This window comes from Lepidochelys kempii, chromosome 1 (assembly GCF_965140285.1).
Source record: "Lepidochelys kempii isolate rLepKem1 chromosome 1, rLepKem1.hap1, whole genome shotgun sequence".
Lineage (NCBI taxonomy): Eukaryota > Metazoa > Chordata > Testudines > Cheloniidae > Lepidochelys > Lepidochelys kempii.
The window spans coordinates 20867725-20888282 of NC_136380.1; the positions used below are offsets into that span (position 1 = coordinate 20867725).

General features: G+C 42.9%; 1 protein-coding gene across 1 annotated transcript in view; it reads right to left on the minus strand.

Annotated features, from left to right (window-relative positions):
- Window positions 1–268: 268 nt before the first annotated feature.
- The window catches only part of PRCP (prolylcarboxypeptidase), a 70247-nt gene continuing 49957 nt past the window's right edge, over window positions 269–20558 (minus strand). Inside the window, exons 3-9 of the mRNA XM_073335818.2 lie at window positions 19445–19546; window positions 18837–19018; window positions 16261–16418; window positions 14564–14736; window positions 10717–10881; window positions 9496–9683; window positions 269–3942 (exon numbers count right to left, since the gene is read on the minus strand). Coding sequence (XP_073191919.1) covers window positions 3738–3942; window positions 9496–9683; window positions 10717–10881; window positions 14564–14736; window positions 16261–16418; window positions 18837–19018; window positions 19445–19546 — 1173 coding nt within the window. The 3' untranslated portion in view covers window positions 269–3737. The remainder of the gene's footprint in view (window positions 3943–9495; window positions 9684–10716; window positions 10882–14563; window positions 14737–16260; window positions 16419–18836; window positions 19019–19444; window positions 19547–20558) is intronic.

A 20558-nucleotide genomic window follows, 5' to 3' on the forward strand; every position in this document is an offset into this window, starting at 1 on the left:
ACCAAGCTCCTGAGCCATCAAATCCCCCAAGCACTGAAGAGTTAAAACAGCTTTCTTATTTGAACCAGCATGGGGCATCTGAACACCTGACCCCTTGGATATTACAAAGCAGTGGTAACTTAACAGTGGCATATTTAGCTCACATTCCCCATCTGTGGCTCAAGCATAAAGTAGAAAAACTTACTTACAGAAATGCTAACAGACCCCAACATCTTTCTAATATCAGCAATCTGCTTACTTTAAAAATGAAACAAGCAACTTCCAGAAATTCACATTTATTTATCTTTAATACTTGTTACAGCATATTTTTGTCATACAGATTTCAATTTCAAAATCTTTTAGCTGTAAGATCCATTGTTAGTGGTTTTTGATTCACATGTCATCAGTGCTACACATACAAATTTAAATTTGCTTTATTTTATGCATTTTTCCCCAAAAAGGCAACATATACTTAAAACAAAAGAATTCACAATACACATGAACAAAAGTGTATCTAATGTATCTGGGAATATCTTCTTGAAGGGCATGAAATATGGTCCTATCATGATACAGCTGAGCATAGAAAGTAACAATCCTATCATGGCTCTTGATAGTCTAACATGCATGACATAAGCAGGGAAAGTTACATTTCAAAATGAGGTAGTCGATCTTTGTTGATGGTCATTCCCTAATGGACAAATTCTTGGACCAGGTCTGAAAGATCCTTTAAGGGAAAGTACATAGATGGATCTACAGTTTCAATGATAAGGATGAAGACCTGTAGAAAGCCCTGTTAAACAGAACAGAACACTGGTCACCTTGTTAAAAATCTAGGAAAAGTGGTAAGGGCCTGATCCATACACTGAAGTGTATGGAAAGACTCTCAGTGACTTCGATGGGCTCTTTGAATCAAGCCCTTAGATACTACAAGAATGGTACAGCATGAGTTCGGCCTACAACAGATGGAAGCAATAACCATCTTCTAGAAGTCTGAGCGAGGGACTGGATAGAGCTAATGGAAATATTTTTTTAATATAAAGATTTGGGGAGCGGAGTCAAAAAAGGGCCTTTTCATAAAATTGTGAAAAAAATATTTGAAATATTCCTTTAAAAAATTAAAACAAAAATGCCACAGAAAATGGCAAAAAGCAGAGATGGAGGGGGAGGGGAAAAAAAAGTTTTTTTTAAAGACAGTTGTTTTTGAAAACCGAAGCATTTTCAAGACATTTTAGTTCAATCATCTTTAGATCTGACAAGTGTTCCCTCTGCAGTCAATGAAAGTAGTTGGATTAGGCCCTTATCCTCTCTCTCCTTGATTATGAGTGGTTCGTGCATTCCCAATGTTTAGATTTACTTGGTCAGTTCTCTCCCTTGCCCTTCAATAAAGTATGTTAAAAATAAACCTAGATGCCATCTTAAAATACTATTGATTGTGTCTTCAAGTTTTAACTTTTGTTTGGCAGTGGACGCAGGAAATTTGGTTAGTTTTTATTTGATCTAAAACGTTTTAACACAAAAAAAATAAGGCCACTATTTTATTGTAACGTACACACACACATACCCCCTCCCCAGATTAGGACACATTTACATCATAATGCTAGAAAATTGACCCATTTGAATGGAGATTACTAACACCTGACAGATTTTAGTCCAGTTCTAAAGAGCTCTTCCCCTTGCACTTCGATGCTTCTCTGGTCTCACTCTTTATAGGCTCCAAAGTGATTACCTGCTAAAGACAGAGCATGAAAGGTCCAGACTGCTGAACCTGAACATAAAGGCCTCCTTGTTCAAATCAACCTTTCCTAGAACACTGGAGCAAAAGCAAGGATATGCCAAGAGCTCTGTCAAACAAGAGAACCGGACATACTGGAGTGTATCAAAAAAATTAAAGGTTCAGAATAAGATCCATTTTGTTCCTAGAAAATGCTGGATTGTGTGGGAATGTAAAAAGCTGTCTGGAGTAAGAAGGAATGCTGTATTTTAGGCTGAGAAATACAAACAAAACTGGAATTTTAAGAGACCTTTGGGTCCATTTGTTGCATTGAGACTTTCTGAAATGAAATTATCTAGTCCCATTAGCCTAGAAAGGGGGCCTTTTGGAAGAAGGCTTTCAGTGTGAACAAAGCCAAAGCTGCAAAGTGAGTGGACTCCCTCAGCCATTTATTAATGTCAAATATGCTGTCTGCATGAATTGGGCAGTGTCTCTCTTTTGGAAGCCCTACAGAAAGCCATCTAATGCACCTGCCCTGCTGAGCACTGCCTCACACTTTGGGTTAATGCTGTCGCAACAGTTTAGCTGCATTCTGAATAGTTTGCCCTGCAAACAATTTTTAAAAGGCCTTTATTGAACCACCATCAGCAACCAGACCATGCAGAATCTCATCAATACACAGAAAGGGGAAAAAAAACAAGGTCCAGCCCCAATTATTTGTCACTTAATACCATCTAGCTAGCACAAGTACTGTGTCAGGTTCCCTCTCTAGGAGGAGAGTTTAGAGAAAAAGTTTCCCAGTGATGATTTGAAAAAAAAACAAAAAACAAATGAAATGTTTGTGGGAAAGACAAGGAAGAAAATACCCACATTTCTCTTTGGCAGCAGCAGATAGCCTGGCCCTGGACCTAAGAGAAGCCGTGTGGGAGGGAGAAAAGTGATAAATTGTGCACAGCCAATCAATTAGAGAATTAATCAACAAAAGTGTGTTCAGGGGCCAGTCCTGGTTGTTTCTATTCTCCTCTGCACAGAACAACCATACAGTATACGACAACTTGCTTAAGACGCTGCTGAAAACAAGAAAAATATTGAGCTGATTCCTACTATTCTGCTTTAAAAGTCTTTCCGCCCATGAAATCACATCCCAGTGTGGTTTTGTTCGTACTCTAAAATAACTCCTCCAGCCCTCACCATATCAGAATGGTTTGTATCCCCATGTAACTCTCCAGTACAGAGACGACAACTGTCTGAAGCCAAGGGATCACCCAAACTCAGCTCCCTCTCATGGTTTTGTTTTCAACTGGACATTGGAAACAATAAAAGTTCTTGCTGGAAAGCCTGGAGAGACTTGCAAGCAGTCTCTAAAGACAAGGGTTTGCCTGTAGGAGGCGATACTCAGCAGGTCTCCCTCTACTTATCAAGTGAACAGATGTGCTTTCTCACTCTTCGGGTTACAGTATTCACTAATTAGTCTGTGTCTGATAGAAGACAGCGTACATGCAGTTTGTGTTGATAAGGGAAAGTCCTAGGGCAGATCTCAGCTGGTGCTCCTGTCGGAGGTATGGCAATTTACACCAGCTGAGAAGCAGCCCCTGCATTGAGATCCAGTTGAAATCAGTGACAGCTTTGCCATGGAGTTCAGCAGTCCCTGCATTTGGTCGAGCACACACTTCGTTAGTAACTTTGGAAACTGATTTTGTGAGGATGTGTGTGCCTTGTAGGAATCAGGCCCCACGCAAGCATGTTGCAAAGAGGATGTAATGCAGCATTTGGTATTAGCGGAACAGGAAAGCAAGCCACCATGGGTGACTCAAGCCATGTACTTTATTGATTGAGGTTTGCTATTGGAGCAGACTCGCAACTGTCAGCCACCTCCTCTATCCCGCAGTGATAGGCACAGTGCTGACAGCCACCATACGTATAGCTAGTAAAGGACGAGAGGAAGCAAGGGCAAAAAACGTTTTGAATAGAACTCTGTAATAAGGGCCTGCTCCTGCTCCCATTGAAGGCAATGGGAGATAATGACCACCATTATTACAGTACCACTTTAGTGCTTATGCCTGTACTTTTCAATCCATTGCTTCATGTACTGAACTTCCAAGGCCCGGGCTTGCAGCACAGATTTGGGGTCACTGGGATTACTGGCACGCAAGTCCAAGTGATGAGCTCCTTCTGGGATCACAATTGCAGTGAGAGAGTCTGTGATGTTCCGAGTCACTCCACCTCCAGACCATGGGTCCAATCCGCCATTGCTATAAGGAAAGTCCATATAGCCCGTTAGATTACAGTTAATATCCTGAGTGACGGTATCTGTGTGATAAAGCTAGGGGTCACTCAGCAGCCACTGTTATGATCAGAGGCTCAGTATTCAGGATAGATCCAAATTCTACAAAGTCCCCCTGCTCTGTGGTGTTCTGCTTCAGCATTCTGCCACCAACTGGGGCGCAGGCTGTCCCCTCCCACACAAAAAAGCCACGGAAGGGAACGTCTCACAAGAACAACTCAGTGAAAAATTCAGTGCAAAGGTTACCTTAGATTGCCACACAAGGAGGGGGGCCTTACTTGTTGATTCCAGGAGGTGACAAGAAGCCATAGGGAATGACAGGATGGCACTATCTGCCCACTCTCCCAGCGGAAGGGCTCCCTTGGGCCTGTACTTTCACAGACTCCCACCAGACAATGGCAGCTCCTGGGGGCTTTGGCTCCCAGTCCGAGGCTGTATTAACTTTCACCGCTAACAGGGCCAGAGGGGAGGACGATCACGTGTCTTATCCTCATGACCCATCCACTCCACATTTTGAAGGTTTTTTTCAGATTCATAGGAGCTAGAAATGCACAGCCCAATCCTGGGCACAGACGATCCTCAGCTGCCAGGGCAACTGGTGAGAGTTAAGCACATTTCCCTCCCTTGGGGACATTCATCTCAGACAACGTGTCCTGCTAATGCTCTTATGCAGTGGTTTTCATCCAGGGAGTATAAAATTTAAAGCACCGTGAGTGTACGGGTCAGATTGTGATACTTATAGCACCTTACTCCATGAACAGTCCTACCGAAGTGAATGGGGCTACTTCTGGAATAACATACCACTCTGTGGGGAGTAAGGGTCTTGCATGCTGGCTCAGTATGATTTGTATGAACTCCTTGGGGATCCATTTCTGCCCCCACTGAAATCCAGCTCCTCATGAGATAAAATGTGGCCGTTTTTTCATAGAGTTCAGCAACAACATGCGACAGCTTAAACAGTAACTGAAGTAGCCTACATTCACTTAAAGTTACTGGGGGAACTGAGCCATCTTCGTTTGCAAATTCACATTCAAATGGGTAAACTTTTCAAACACACAGATTGCCTTTTCCGTACAGAATAAGAGTGACTGTAGCAGAGTGATATGTCAATATACTTCTATCTTCTCTTTTCCCTTCTGCACTTTCAGTACCAAGCTATTCATTTATTTATGCCTTTATTTTAATGCCTTTTCTGCAAAAATCATGGAGTAACTTCCCTGTTCTTACAGATGGGTCAACTGGGAAAGGTCCAGTTTTTCGAAGTGTCCATGAATTTTGGGTGCCCAGCTAGAGACACCATCCAGTGGACACTTCTGAAAATTCAAGCCTCACAGGCAACAATCTAAACCCCAATGAAATCGATGGGAGGCTTTCCATGGGCTTTGGATCAGGTCCAACGTGATTTACCCAAGTCCATACAGCAAATCAGTGGCAGAATCAGGATTAGCATTTAAGAACGTCTAATTCCCAATCCTGGGCTCAGTCCACTAAAACCTATGGTACTTTTTCCCCCATCCCTTCCATTCAACAAGGTTATCTCTAGTGCCATCTCTCCAGATGAAAGGAGAGACCTTGGACAGCACACCAAATAAACGCATAGTCTCTGGGGGTAATCCTTATTTGTTCACTCCCATTTAAATCAGGGGAACTGCTGCAACAAAAAGGATTATAGCCCTGGGCTTTTTTATTTTATTTTATTTAGAATGCTAGTTTTAAGTTAAATCTTTCAGATACTCTTCCTGGGACACAAAAGACATTTCTATTACATCTGTAGTCACGCAGCTAGAAATATGTTAGGTTAGATCTCAGGCTGTTGCTTGGTCAGCATAGAGGCCACTGAACACTTTGTGCACCTTCATGATGATCTGTCCTGAGCCAAATCTGATGCATTATAGAATCGGATGCCTAGAGGGACAGGGGTCTGTTGATGTCACGCAGCCATCGTGTTTCATAAGAATATCAGTCGATTACACTCAAAACATTTGTCTCTGTCTCCAACTTTTGACCTCGAAGAACTACAATAAAAACTGACTGCGTTTGAACTATAATATTACAGTGTTTGTTTTTCCTCAGTGGAAAATAACAGGAAATCTTGCATCTCTCTCTGTACCTCTAATTTCAATAGATCTTAATATGGCTCGGGAGAAAAAAACATTCTGTATTTGCAAAACAAAAACACAGAGAGAACTGCACAATAAGCAAAATGCATTTGATTCAAAAGGTCTCCTGAATCAGCCCAGTGCCTTAGCAACAGTAGGCTGAGTTGCTGAGAGACCCGAAACGTACATGGACTTGGATTTCTTGGTCCCACTCATGTGGAAATTAAAGCGTGCAGCAGGAAACCACCACCAACCCTGGCTTTCATGGGAGAGTCTGGCTGCTCCATCCAAGATTCTGGCCAACGTGCCAAGTGATGGCATGGCGGCACTGATGGAGATTGAGAAACAATGCTCAGTAGGGGCTTTATCCTGGAAGGTGCTGAGTGCTCGGATCCTGATCCACCAAGGCAGTTAAGCATGTGCTTAACTAAGCATATGAATAGTCCTATTTACTTCAATGCAGACTCAAAGTTAAGCTTAAGTGCTTTGCTGAGCATCTTGCAAGTAAAGAGTCTGAGAATACAAGAGAATAAATTCAAGCAAACACTCATTTTTATCCAAGTGAAATAATATTCAGGAGTCAGCCATTCCTCTCCATTCACTACATGGTTACAAATGCTTCTTGAGGGACAAGTTAAAAGGAAATCATCATTGACAAGGATCCTGGTGAGGCTTTGAAAAAAATCAAGTTTCCAGTGTAAAGTTCCTATCTCCCACCCCCATCATTAGTTCTTTATCCCTGCCATCACTGCCTAGTACGGACAGTACAAACAGAACTTCCTAAGGGGCCTTGACCCTAAAGAAACATCCCTATGAGAAAACTCCCAACCCATTTTCTCAGAACAGGCCCATCTGTCACCCTCACCCCCAGCCCCTCCTAGGGACCAGGAGAAGCAGCTGGGAGGAGCCTTCACAGTCTGACATCATCACTCAGCTCTGAAACTTGCCACTCGCAACAAAAACTCTACAATCCCATGTGTTAATGGGATTAAAGTATGGTTTCCACCATGATGCAAGGTTTCCATGCCATGCCAACTGAAAAACTGAATAGCTTCCAATAAGACTCTCTGGTATGAAAATTGCTGAGAGTGAAATAGTCACTGCGAACACCAAGCTCACAAAAACTCAAGTTGTAATAAAGGTGCACTTTCCCAGAGAGCCATACCACATCGGCCATGGTCTCAGTAGTGTTCACAAGCTGAGAGAGTTTGATGGAAGTTCCAAGGAGCTACAGAAGTGGTGCTGTGGATTTCTCTGAGTCAATGCTGACGCATCAGCATGGTGCTCTAAGACACTGCTGCTAAGGGTGTCATCTTTTGGATGTCAGGGCAGAAGTCATGACAATTTTTGTTTCTTATGTATCTCAGGGCATTTTTTGTAGGAGTAGAGACATCAGTTCCAATATCCTGGCCAAATTCCAATCTGGGTAATTACATTCGGCCTGAAGAAAATCCACCCAACGGTTCCATTCCAATATAGTATGCTTCACTCATTGTCCTAAAACTGTTGTGAGAGTTGCTTTGCAGTTAAACAGATGTTGCATTTTACTCCATGTGGGGCTGCATCTCCATGGTGGGTGTAGGGATTCTTTGTTGCCCGTCAGGATAAAAGGTAAGATATACCATATATATATATATATATATATATATGTATATATGGTATATATATGTATATATGGTATATATATGTATGGTATTGATAATATGCCTGTCCGAAGGAAACAGCTCAGCTTGTGGTCCAAAGCATTGTGTGTAAAGCATTTCTTTTTCACTCATTTGGTTGCTTTCATGCTTTTCTGGTTTCAAATGCCCTGAGCTGGCATAAATGCTTAAACATGCTTTAAATATGTTTGTTTGCTCATCTGTCAATTTATAAAGCAGATTCATACTGTACAATTTTATGGAATCTTATTAAGAACAAGCTACAATTTGCAGGAACTAAACTAGATGGGTTGGGGGGGGGTGTTATTTAAATAAAGTTTCCGTCAAAGCACAGTTTCACACTTTGGAGCAGATACCCTGCTGGGGAAGGAACAGCAAGAGACCAATAAGAGAGCTCCAAGGCCTATTGCTTTTCTAAGAGACCAAAGTCACAGGCTGAAATCCTGAGAATAATCCCTGATTCAAGGATGCCTTACTTTTAAAATACACAGCTATTTACTCGGTCCAAAAGACTAATTCTGACTTTTGTTAAAAAAGTTTCTTTTCTAAAAGAACTTGAACAATTTGAACGATAGCACAAGTCGTCTCTCAGGGAGCTGCAAGCTGTAGGCAATCACTGTGTGCTGCACAAGAAGAAAGACTGATCTCCCTATCAGAGTTCCTATCTTTCTCTCTTTAAAAATAAAGGGGGGAAGAAATCTAGAAAGCTGCTTAAGAAACAATGATTAATAGTCGTTTGCTGAAAGAATTGTCTCATGTGTTAGGAAAGGAGGGCCAGTTTGTGGATTTGGAGTCTATACTACAAATTATATTTATACTCCCTACATTTTCTTATTAAAAGGAGGATCATTCCCCATGTTACAGAGACTAGAAGATGGGCTGTAAAAGATTAGGCTACTGGTTTGTATACTGAGAGGAGACTGTGAAAGAAGCAGGAGGCCCCCAGAATCTCCGCTAAAAGGGCCTGAGAACAAAACTGGTGAAAGGGGCCCAGAAGGAGACCTAGTAGACAGACAGAAGGGCAAGGAACACTGGGAAGGGGAAAGTTGATGTTGACTTGGTGACAGAGATGACAGGTAGAGCCAGGGGCAGGCAACAACCAGTATTCCTGAGTACCCCAACAAGGGGGTGTGTGAGGCTGGACAGCCAACATCCCACAGGGAAATTAAGAGACTCAGGCCTTGGCCAAGAGAATAGAGGGCTTGAGACATGACTGGCTTCCATGTTCAGGGCCCCAAGCTAAGGCTTTCAAAAGAGGCTGGGTGGCAGCTCCACTGCATCCAGCTGAGGGAGGGAAGGTTGCTCCAGCCCACAGCAGAGGCTGTGACTCAGGGTGACAGATTGGGCAAAAGACTCCTGGTGCTGGAGTTTGTGTTTTTTAGCCTTCCATTTACAGGGGAAGGCTTGGCGGTCCAGTTTAGCCGGCAAACTAGATGGCCTTACCGTCCTGGGATACTATGGCAATGGCCACGTTTACAGGTGGAGAGACAAGAGCATTTCCTCACAGAAACAAAGCCACACTCCACAAAGCCATAAGCCAAATTCACCTCTCAGAGGTGCACATGCAACTCCCATCAACTGCAGCACAAGCACCTAGGAGAGAATTGGGGAGTGCGGGGGACTCCTGGCTATGGCTACACATTAGATGAAACAAAAAGTGGGAGAGGCTTGTGGTTTTGGTGCTCAAAGCCCCGGATTCTATCCCCACCAGCAACCCATGCTGGTGGAGGGGGATCGTTACAGAAGCTGAAGTAAGCTCACCTGAAGATGATGTTACTGTGTGAACTGATGTTTTTCCCTCCATACACAGAAGGAATCCAGGAAGGGCGAGGCTTCACTTTCCACAGTTTGAAGCATTCTTCAGAGAACACATGGAAGTTCCATTTCCTAGGTTCAAACATGTCATTGACACCATCTGTGCACATGGGCATCACCATTTCTGTGCAAGCCTGGAAGGCAGAGCAGGAAAATGTAATAGTGGCCTCTGTGAGACACTTTAAATATGCTAGTTGTGGCTATAATTGTACTGTAAAGGACTCCTTTCAATGCCTTACATAACAATAGATGTTTGCTACATATTAAAATGCAGACACTGAGCCACAAACTGCTTGCCTTTCCCATTCCAGTTATCCCACTGACCTCAATACCCCTAGCCAGAGGACACATCAGAAGTGGTTCTATCGGAATTAACCAGAATCAATTTACCCTTGTAAATTTATATGGACTCAAATTATGGGGGTTTTTTTTGCGGGAACTTAATGGTTTGCTTCTAATAAAAACGTTGGTGTGAATCTTAAACCAGTCGTCAAAAGCCCAGGAGCCCCGGGTTCCGTTCCCCGTTCTGCCACCATCTTGCAGTGTGACATCGTGCAAGTCACTTCCTCTCTATATAGCTCAGTCTCCCCACCTCTAAAATGGGGATAATGGTACCGACCTTCCATTGTCAAGGGCTTTGTGCCCTAAAGATGAAAAGTGCTGTAAACTTTCATTATTTTAATTCTTGACAATTTTCCCTACTTCACATCTGCAGGTCAGCAAGACATATTACTCATGTCATTAAAAAGGTTCCACCCTATTCACCACCATACATACAAGCTCAAGAGAACGTTCAGGTTCTGTTAATCAATTTCACAGATAAAGACTGAAGTAATGTTTTAAGATCACAGTCTAATTCATAGAGATCATCTAACACAAACTCCTTTGTTGGGAAGGCCAGGACTGTTCACAAAAGCTACTGATAATCCCTTGACACATTCCTATTGAGTTCTAGACCAGCTTGATTTTGAAAAAATGAAGCCTGACACTCAGCTGGTGCAAATGGCACAGCTTGTATTGATTTCTCAGTGAAGGTCTGCTCATTTACATCAACCAAGGATCTGCACCCATATATTAACACAAGTTAAAAGATTCTGACAGCATGAATTGAGAATTCACAAAGTGCTTTGGCACTTTGGACATTCTGGAAAGGGTTTGCGTGTGTACCTGATAGTACCAGCCCATCAGCCCAAGATTTCTTGTGGCACTCTGAGACGTGTTAAGGCACGATGCAGCTCCTGAGTAGTTGTTGTAGACATTTGCTGCCTGGAAAACATTCTGCAGCAATAATTTGTCTGGCAGTTTGGGATTCTTCAAGAACTTGCAAACTACCTATAGCAAGAGAAAGGGGGAAAATGTCTCTAATGATGCCCTTGATGCAAACAGACCAAACCTGAGAACAAGTCAGGTAAGGTGCACTGCTTTCTTTTGAAAGTTGTGTCAGTCTGAACTACAGCATTTCTTGAACATCCTATTTAATTTTATGGTATATATTACGAAGACAATTATATTAAATCAGAAAAACACAAATATAAACTATTACGTTTAGTACAGCTGAGTTAATTTTGCTGTTAGAACCCAACATTTTGAATTTCCTGATTTTATTTCAGCTGTACAATCTTAATATTGCATTAGAGGTTTCTGCATCCAATTCCCTTGCTTTATAAAAATTGCTTATGCTTCATAATTAGTTAGCAAAGTTAATAAATCATTTGGAGTTCCTTTTGGATGAAAAATGTCTCCTAAAAATGTAAATTCATTGCATCTAGCACAATGGGGCTCCAATCCATGGCTGGGGTTTCTAGGTGCTACTGTAACATAAATAATAAATCAACATAAATTGGGAAGTTTCTCATTTTTAAAGTGATACTGTTTTTAAGCACTCTAGCAGTTTTGTTATTTCTTCAGCTCTGGAAAACCTGTTGGAAGGAGGCACTGTACTGCTGGAGAATTAAATCAACGCTGGGTTTGGTTGGTAGCTCAGGGTTAAATCCTGGGCCACATCACACCATGATCTGCCTCCACACATTCCCAAACAGAAGAGGTATGTGGCAGCTGATTCCTGAGCAGAGCTCCCTTCTTATCTCCTGATCTGTGGAGGGCTCTCAGTATGTCTTGGACCTACATGAGGAAGGGCAGAGACTGAGCATCCCAATGGTAAGTGTGGGGAGGGCCAGGGCACATCCATCAGACCCCAGGCTCCAACCCAGTCCATGGGTGGCCATGGGAATCTCTGTTAGTGCGGATCCTGCCAGGGACTGGGGGAGATGCACCAGGACTCTAGAGCCGTTGTGAAGTCACAAGGATGCTGGTGCAAACAGTTCTGGCCACCTGCAGACCTTCTGGGAGCTACATGGTTTGGGGACAGGCTCCATAGCTCATGGTGGGAATAGGTGTGTGCCGGGGGGAGGAGGCAGTGTGCAAATCCTGTCCCTGTCTCCATCTAAAGATAATCAGGAAGAAACTCAGAGGGGATATTTGTGTAACTTTCCTCTCCCCTTAGCCTCCTCCCACAGACTTATGGGGGGCAGAGGTGTGGAGAGTACCTCTAACTCCCCCTGAAGCTGAAGAGAGTTGCTGGTGCTCAGCAGAGTATAGCTCACTTTATGCCTTCACTAGGAGCAAAGATGTGTTCTTGCCTCCTGGTAGCTAACAGAGGGCCTAATACAAGGTCAAATCCAACTGAAGAAGAGGCAGTTACCAGTTTTAGCACAAGTTAGCAGGTTGAAGTAGGGGCTATGGCTAGAGTTGTCTGTGACCTGCAAACTCAGGCAGCTCATAGTTTTAACGTGAGTGAGCAGGTCACAGTCAACTCCAGGCTGCCCCATGGCAGTTTCAACACAAGTTAGCAGGTCGAGGTAGAAGTTAACTCCTGCTTCGTCTCTAGGATTTTACCTTGTGTTAGCTAACAGGAGGCAAGAACATACTAGTAAAGACCAGGCCTAAGTCTAAGATACCAACTGTTCTGCCATCATCATTTCTGCCTAGGCTAGTTCCAGTGCTTAATTTGTGCCAGGGCTTTCCAGGGCTGAGCCCCGACACCCCTAGACTTGGCAGTTCATAGCCCTGGCACCTCTGGGCTTGTTGCATCAGTTATGAATGTAAAAAAAAATTCTTGAGACCCAGCATCTAATTGCTTGACCAATTTCATTACAAAGGAAGCACTGGCTAGTTCACTAACCAGCTCTGCCTCTGAGCAGTTAAAGGCTCTGAAAATTCACTCTCTAGTGCCCTTGTGCACTGCAGAAGGTAAAGATGAGAGTCTAAAGAGCTGTAGACAACCCTACTTCTATAGATCAAGCATCAGGGTGGAGGCTGAGAGACCAATCACTTCTCAAAGGGCACCATCCGCCCACACTAGAGAAAGGATTATGCAGACATATTCACATTCTAAACAGATTTTCTTCCACTAAACTGTCAATACCATTCTCACTCTCACTCAGCTAATCACATTAGTTTTGTCATTAGAGCTCACATTTGATAGACGGTACCTAAACAGCTTAAACCACCCAGAGAGGCCGCATACATTAGAAGTGCCAAGACAAAAAGAAGGAAGGATTTTCTATTTCATATCTTACTGAGTCACTGTGGCTCACTCAAACCTTTGAGCTCCATCTATCAGTAACAGAACAGCAAATTCAGGGATGATAGTGAGATGATAAAGGGTATCCTTCAAGCTGCATTTAGACAGACAAGAGACTGAAATTGAACTGAGGGTATTTATGCTGATGGGAGAGCAGCAAAGGACAGGTGAATTTCCATTCTCCCCCCCTTTCCTTTCTTTTCCCTTCCACCAGTCAAGTCTATGGTTATTTTTGTATGCATGTTTCAGCTTTTGTTAACAAGCCAGAGCAAGTCAAGCCCACCTATGCACACAACATGACAATAAACAGTGCGAGGACATGACAGAAAACCACACTGAAACACAATTCAGCAAATCCCTTACTCACCTCCAGATTCTGCTTTCCTTGCTCACCCAGAGTAGTACCTCATGCTCAAATCCAGGGGAGCATTCCTAAGGGACTACTCAGTATGAGCAGAAGTCCTTGGGTGTGTACTAGTCCAATTCAAATAAGCCACATTGCTCACATTAGCAAGATTTTTCCAACAGGATCAATCCCTTATGTGGCATATAAAACCAAGACTGCTGTCTAAAGGAGATCAACAGTTTGTCTGTTCAGAATTTATGTTTAATGGAAGATAACACTGGTATTGACTTTATTTCTTTTAATTTTACCTACTGTACTTCACTGGTAATTCATGGTATCTCAAAGTGACTCAAAGGAACTCATTGAGGGGCTAACAGAGTAGAGGCAGGCAAGACCAAGAAGAAGTGGCTCAGAGGCAAGAAGCATTCCAAATAAGTGGGCTAGCAAATAAGGCAGAGGATGTGGAGAGCTGCAGGCAGGAGGTCAGAACACAGCTGCAAAAACAGTCTAGTTCCAGCACTTTGAGCTTTTAAAGACCAGAGGGATTTGGTAAGATCATAAGAGGGAAAGGCAACAGCTGAGGTCACAGCAGATGAAGGTATGAATAAGGAGGAGGGCCAAGGGGAAGTAAAGACCGATAGCAACTTTCCAACAAGATGATGAAACAGGTGCAAACTCCCGGCGGCGTTTACCTCAAGCGGCTCTGCATGCTGCCCCGTCCACAGGGGTGGCACTTGGAGCAGGGGCAGCATGCAGAGTGGAGGCCCCTGGCTGCCCCTACGTGTAGGGGCCGGAGATGGGGCCATGCCGCTGCTTCCGGGAGCTGTGTGGAGTGGCCCCTGACCCTGCTCCCCGGCTAGAGCACCGGAGTGGGGCAACCCCCAGACCCCGCTCCCCAGCAGGATATCGATGGGGAAGAATAAAACAGCTAGCAGGCCGGATGCAGCCCGCAGACCGTAGTTTGCCCACCCCTGTCCTAGATCATGTGGATTTTCTTAACTTTTTAAAAGCAGCAATTTGCAGTAAATCAGCTTGTCCCAGCCTAAAGCTGAATCCAGTTATAGAAGATGTAGACATTCATTTACCTGAATAGGCCAAGCTGGCAGGGGCTGTAAGAAGTCAGCTTTGTACGGATAGTTCACCATTGCCAAATTTACCCATGTTTCACTTAGCCAAGCTTTCAACACAGCAACATCTTGCTTGCTTTTTAATGGGCTACATAAGTGAAATGCACTGGAAAGCCACTTCAAACCTTCATCTAAGCAAGAAAACATACAAATTAGGGGTTAATGTCTCTGGAGTCAATCATACATCATAAAGGCTATGGATGGTGAGGACCCGAAACATGCCCCTGTTAGTGCAGCTTCTCTCTTACCCTTTTCCCTTCCCTCAGCATAATTAATCCACTGAAGTTTCTTCACGTGTACACAAGCATTCCTGAGAGCAGAATCTGGTCCAGCAAGTATTTGTATTACTCAGAGGTACATGGATAGTGCATATCAAGCACATTAGGTTAATGTAAATCTGGCTGGTGTTTGGAGAATGTAATGTCTGACATATCATCACGACCACCACACAGCAAGCCTTTCTTCTCTGAAAGGAAACATCAAACCTACTGGTTGAACGTATGAGAGCTGTCACTAGATAACTCACAGGACTCTGCTTGCCCTTCTCTCCCTTGTTTTGCCTGGTTAAGAATCCCTGACTCAGTTTCCCATTTCTACAGACTAACTTAGAATACTGGTATCTCTAGTGGGGTCCTGAACTAGAACACGAAAATAAATTTTAAAATCCCTGTGCTCTAGGTAGGCTGAAATCCCATCTGATCTCTCCCCCCAGTGCTAAATGATAAATAGTGCAACGGCCAATTCAGATTTTCCCTTCCTCCTTTCCTGTTTATTTTTAAGCTAGTTTAAAAACAAAACCAAACAGACTACCTTTAAGATCTGCTTTCCCATCCTCCTCCCTTCACCTTTTCTCATTCCTTCCTAGTTTGCACCAGGATGGAACATGATAGAGATTCCTTAAGTTATGATATGGAACCAACTCCAGATCTGAAGTTTTCCCAGTGGCCAGGGAGGTTTGGACCTGGATTTTAAACCACTCTATAAAACTTGTACAAACCATATGCTACGCCATCAGCAAGGTCTATTTTTAAGTTACCTTCCCCTTTTTGAAAGGTTGATACCAAGGAACTGCAGAAATAGCATTTCAGTCGTAGCTAGCCTCTTTTCTTTTACCCATTCCAGATAGAGGAAATGGCTGAACTCTCTAGATCTAGACTAAGGTCTGCTATTTTGTAGTCATTTTTAAACAACCTAGTTATTTACTTTGAAAAACTAGCTACAGTACTGAGCATGCAGACATATCATGGACTATGTTAGGCCATTGCAAGGTGTGGCCCTGGAAAAAAAGGTAGATAAAGCTAGAACTCAACCAGTGTGGAAATCTGTTGTTGGTTTTTGGGTTTTTTTTGGTCTGTAGTTTATTTTAATGAAGGTCTCCTATTTTCATGTGGTAAGATAGCATCTTCAACCTGTGTTCGATTCCACCTTCAAAGTCAACTCCAAATGGTCTCATTTAAAAAGTTCATTTTTTAAATGTAAAAGCTAATCCATAACAGCTGATGAAGGCTATGTTTAAAAAAAATTAATTATACACGAGACAATCACTCACACTTTGTGCAATTTTAAAATTTACAATGATTCTCTTTAAGCAAATTGCTTGAACTTTGTGATCCTTCGAAAAGCATGATTCCTGAAAGGTCTTGCCAACTGCCTACCTGTGGAGGAGACACGGTTAATGGCCCCCCAGGAATTCAGGATGCTCTCTGAGCAGCACTGCCCGCTCTTTTTGAAATCATTTGTCACAATAGTGTAGAAAGTGCCACAAGGTACCAAATCTTCAAACTGCCAGATTGGGGCAGAGGCTGCAAGAGCTCTGTGGATTGAGACAGAAAGACAAGATCGTTTGGTGAAACATGTGCATCTAGCACCTCTAAAAAAATGAATCTTTGTCCTCATGGCAACACTTTCCTCACAGCTGCTGTCTTCTAATTAAAAACTTCTAAAAATAGGTGTTTATAATTTATCTGTGACATTCTTGACTGAGAATAACATGAACAATACATACATTTGCAAAAATATTCCACAAGATGGAGTGCAAAACAAGTAGATGTTTTAGCCATGTCAGATGCTAGTTCAAACATTTTTAAAAATTTTGCAGCTCTTAGTCCATGTTTATATTTATTTGTACAGTAGTGTCTAGAGATCCCAACTGAGGTCTCTAGACACTACTGTGTACTAGGCACCATACACACACACACACTAAAGAGACAGTCTGTGCCCCAGAGACCTTACTGTCTAAACAAACAAGGCAGACAAAGGGTGGTAGAATTATTATTCCTATATAACAGATGGGACTCTGGGGCACAGAGAGGCTAAGTGACCTGCCCAAGGTCACATGGAAAGTCACCTGTGGAACTGGGACTGAACCCAGAGCTCCCAAGTCATAGCCAGTGCCATAACCATAGGACAATCCTTTGCCAACAGCTATACAGTAATCCTATATAGGGTCTGATACAATACAAAATAGCAGTGGCTGCCTCGGTCATAAAAGCCACAGAAGGCTATGGATGCTGGCTTTGTGGCAGGAGAGCCTCAGATGCTACAAAGCAAAGTCACCAAAATAACTTTCCCATGATGAACTGTGAAGTTGCCCAAGGAAAGAGCATCCAGTAGTCAACCCTTGGGACAGCTGGGCAGTCTGCTTGCCAAGGCAAAGACCACATAAGTTACAAACAACTCTACTAATTCCCTTGCACGTTTGCTGGAGGGTGATAAGGCTGGCTCAGGCATTTGGAGGGCATATAGAGGAGCTTCTCTTTCTTCTAGACACCAAGAAGAGAGCTTATGTTCACAATGACATTGTGGGAAACCCTTACCCTCCAACACCATAGTTTATCCTGGAGCATCTCTCTTTCCTCATGATGAGAAGAGGAATATAAACAGAGGTGTTGAGTTTTCAGCCCAGTGCGACTCTTTGCTCTTCTCTCTACCTGACCTTCAGAAAAAAGGGGGCCGCCAAGTGAAGTGTCCCAAACTTGGCCTGTCCCATATGAAGTCCTAGCCAGCCTAGGAAAGCTTGCCTGCACTTTAAGCCTTCAGGGGCGAGGAGATTCCCACGCTCAACTACATTTGCTGCGTCAAGGAACGAAAACAGCCATTGTAAAACACATTGCTATTGGTCAGATATTCATTGAATAAGACTTTTTGGTTATGCCAAAAATCCCAATCACTTTTTAAGTTTTGTTAATAAATTTTAAAAGTTACCTCACCCCAGAGAGAGACACAATGTTATCACAGATAAATGGTTGACTTTCCGCCACCTGCAACTTTTAAGGACAACGGAGCCTGAAAAGATCAGGAGACTCAAAAAGTCAATTTTCTTAAAAGGGATCATTTAAAAGTAATTATAACTTAATTAACAGGTTTACTTGAAAATCCTCAGAAAAAAGTCAACACTAGCTGCCAGCTTTCATATACGTTGCCTCCGTTGAATCTTTGGAATCTCTTGGAAGGACAGAGTCACCAACACTAAGGTGCTCAAACAGGCCAGCATACCCAGCATGCAAACACTCCTCAAACAGAGATGCCTCCGCTGGCTTGGACGTGTGTGCCGAATGAATGATGGGCACATCCCAAAGGGCATCCTCTATGGTGAAGTGGCATCTGGAAAAAGACCCAAAGGGCGTCCAAAATTGCTTTCAAGGGTCTGTGCAAGCAAGACCTCAAATAAACGGACCTGGATGTGGGAAGATCATACTCAGGACCGCAGCCTTTGGAAACAAGAGCTTAAAGGTCTCCGGAGTTACGAGAGGAAGCCATCCAGCCTAGCAGAGGAGAAAAGAGCTCGCAGAAGGCAGAGCCCAAAGGGTTGAAACATCACCGTCAAATGTGACAGATGCAGCAGAGATGGTCTCTCTCAAGTGGGTGTCTTCAGCTACAGCTGCCATAAAACCAACTGAGTGAATTCTTTACCACTCAGGGGTGCATACCCATGGCCTCTCAAGGCTGAAGGGTGCCTACTACAACCAACTGCTAGATTCTGTTCTGTAAATTTCGGAAGAGATACTTTATTCTTCAGTCAATAACAAAGAAGTTGAATCCCGGTTTTAGATGAAAAATTTAACCCAATCTTAACTCTAAGCCTTCAAGAGTGCCTCCATGATATTCATAGCTATAAATGCAAATTATAAATGCAAAGAAGGATTAGGTCTTCCTAACCAGTCCCTCTATTTCCAAGTCATTTTTTATGTGCCATTACTGATCTGTGTTTAAGCACAGCAACTGCACTTACCCAACCACCACATGAGGGTATTTCATTCTAAACCAGGCTGCAAGCATCCCTCCATAGGATCCCCCTATGGCAATCACAGGAGCATTTAGGGCTCCTGGAATTGTCTCCTTTAGGTGCTGAATTAGTATCGCAAAGTCTGCCAGAGCTTGTTCCGACGTCAGGTAATTCAGATGTTTGGAATCCTGAAACAAGAACACGTTATATAGTATGGGACAGATTTTCAAACACCAATCTTTGTTTTTCCATTTGCAATTTGTGATCTGCTGAGGATCACACCAGAGGTGACTGCATTTGGGCAACAGGTGAATTGATCTCTGCAAGTGTAGCTTGTAATTCTGGAAATCCCTAGAGGCTTTTGAAAGCAACTGTACAGAATCAATAGTTATAGAAAATGTGACTCTCCTGCCGCAAATACTAGTAAACATGGAGCCAAATCCACCTCCCCATACTCATGCAAGTAGTTACTATGTAGTCAACAGGGTTATTCACATGAGTCAAGCCAGCAGAATTTACACTAGCAAAGAAGAATTTTAAGGAGAAAGGAAGCAGCCAGTTCTTCTCAAAAGCCTTGAAACCAGAGGGTGATCAGAGTGGGAAAAGGCACTTACACTGTAAGACTTGTTTCCGAAGGGCAAGGATTCTCCATAGTATCGGTGTTCAGCAAATATTAACATGGCATTAAGCTCTTCTGCCACATCCCACATAAAACCCTGTGGGGGAGGGGGAGGAGCATTTAAAACAATGAGCAGACACTGAATTATTATGCACTTTCATTTAAATATACCCATTAAACTCATACTCTTCAATAGCGAAGATGCCACTGACTCAGTTACTAGTCACTCAACTGTTGTCTAAGGATAGTAAAAGTAAAGAGAACTAGACAGATACAGAATGTAATGGAGGCTTAGTAAATCACTGAAAATATTCACAGGGCCAAATTTCTGCAAGGGGCAAGTGGGTACACAAAAAGAGAAACATCTCAGGTGAGGGGAAGTGGCACTATTGTGCCAGAGCCAGTTCATGAAATGCTGCCATAACTGCTGTAGCAAAAGGGACGTGGCTCATGGGAAATCTATGAATAAAGCTTATACACATCCCAGGATTCTGATTAAGTTACAGGTGACATCAACGTCATTTTGCAGCAAACACTATATAAATAGGGCTTCTAGTTACGGTTTTAACTGATAAAAACCAATAAAAAGAAAAGGAGGACTTGTGGCACCTTAGAGACTATCAAATTTATTTGAGCATAAGCTTTCGTGAGCTACAGCTCACTTCATCGGATGCATTCAGTGGAAAATACAGTGGGGAGATTTATATACACAGAGAACATGAAAAAATGGGTGTTACCATATACACTGTAACAAGAGTGATCAGGAAAGGTGAGCTATTACCAGCAGGAGAGGGAAAAAAACCTTTTGTAGTGATAATCAAGGTGGGCCATTTCCAGCAGTTGATGAACGTGTGTAGCCAGGGATGGAGGGGTGGGGTAGAGAGAAATAAACATGGGGAAATAGTTTTACTTTGTGTAATGACACATCCACTCCCAGTCTTTATTCAAGCCTAGTGTAATGGTGTCCAGTTTGTAAATTAATTCCAATTCAGCAGTCTCTCGTTGGAGTCTGTTTTTGAAGTTTTTTTTATTGAAGAATTGCGACTTTTAGGTCTGTAATCATAATTCTTTTACGTAGAGACTGTCTGGTTTGGCCAGTGTACATGGCA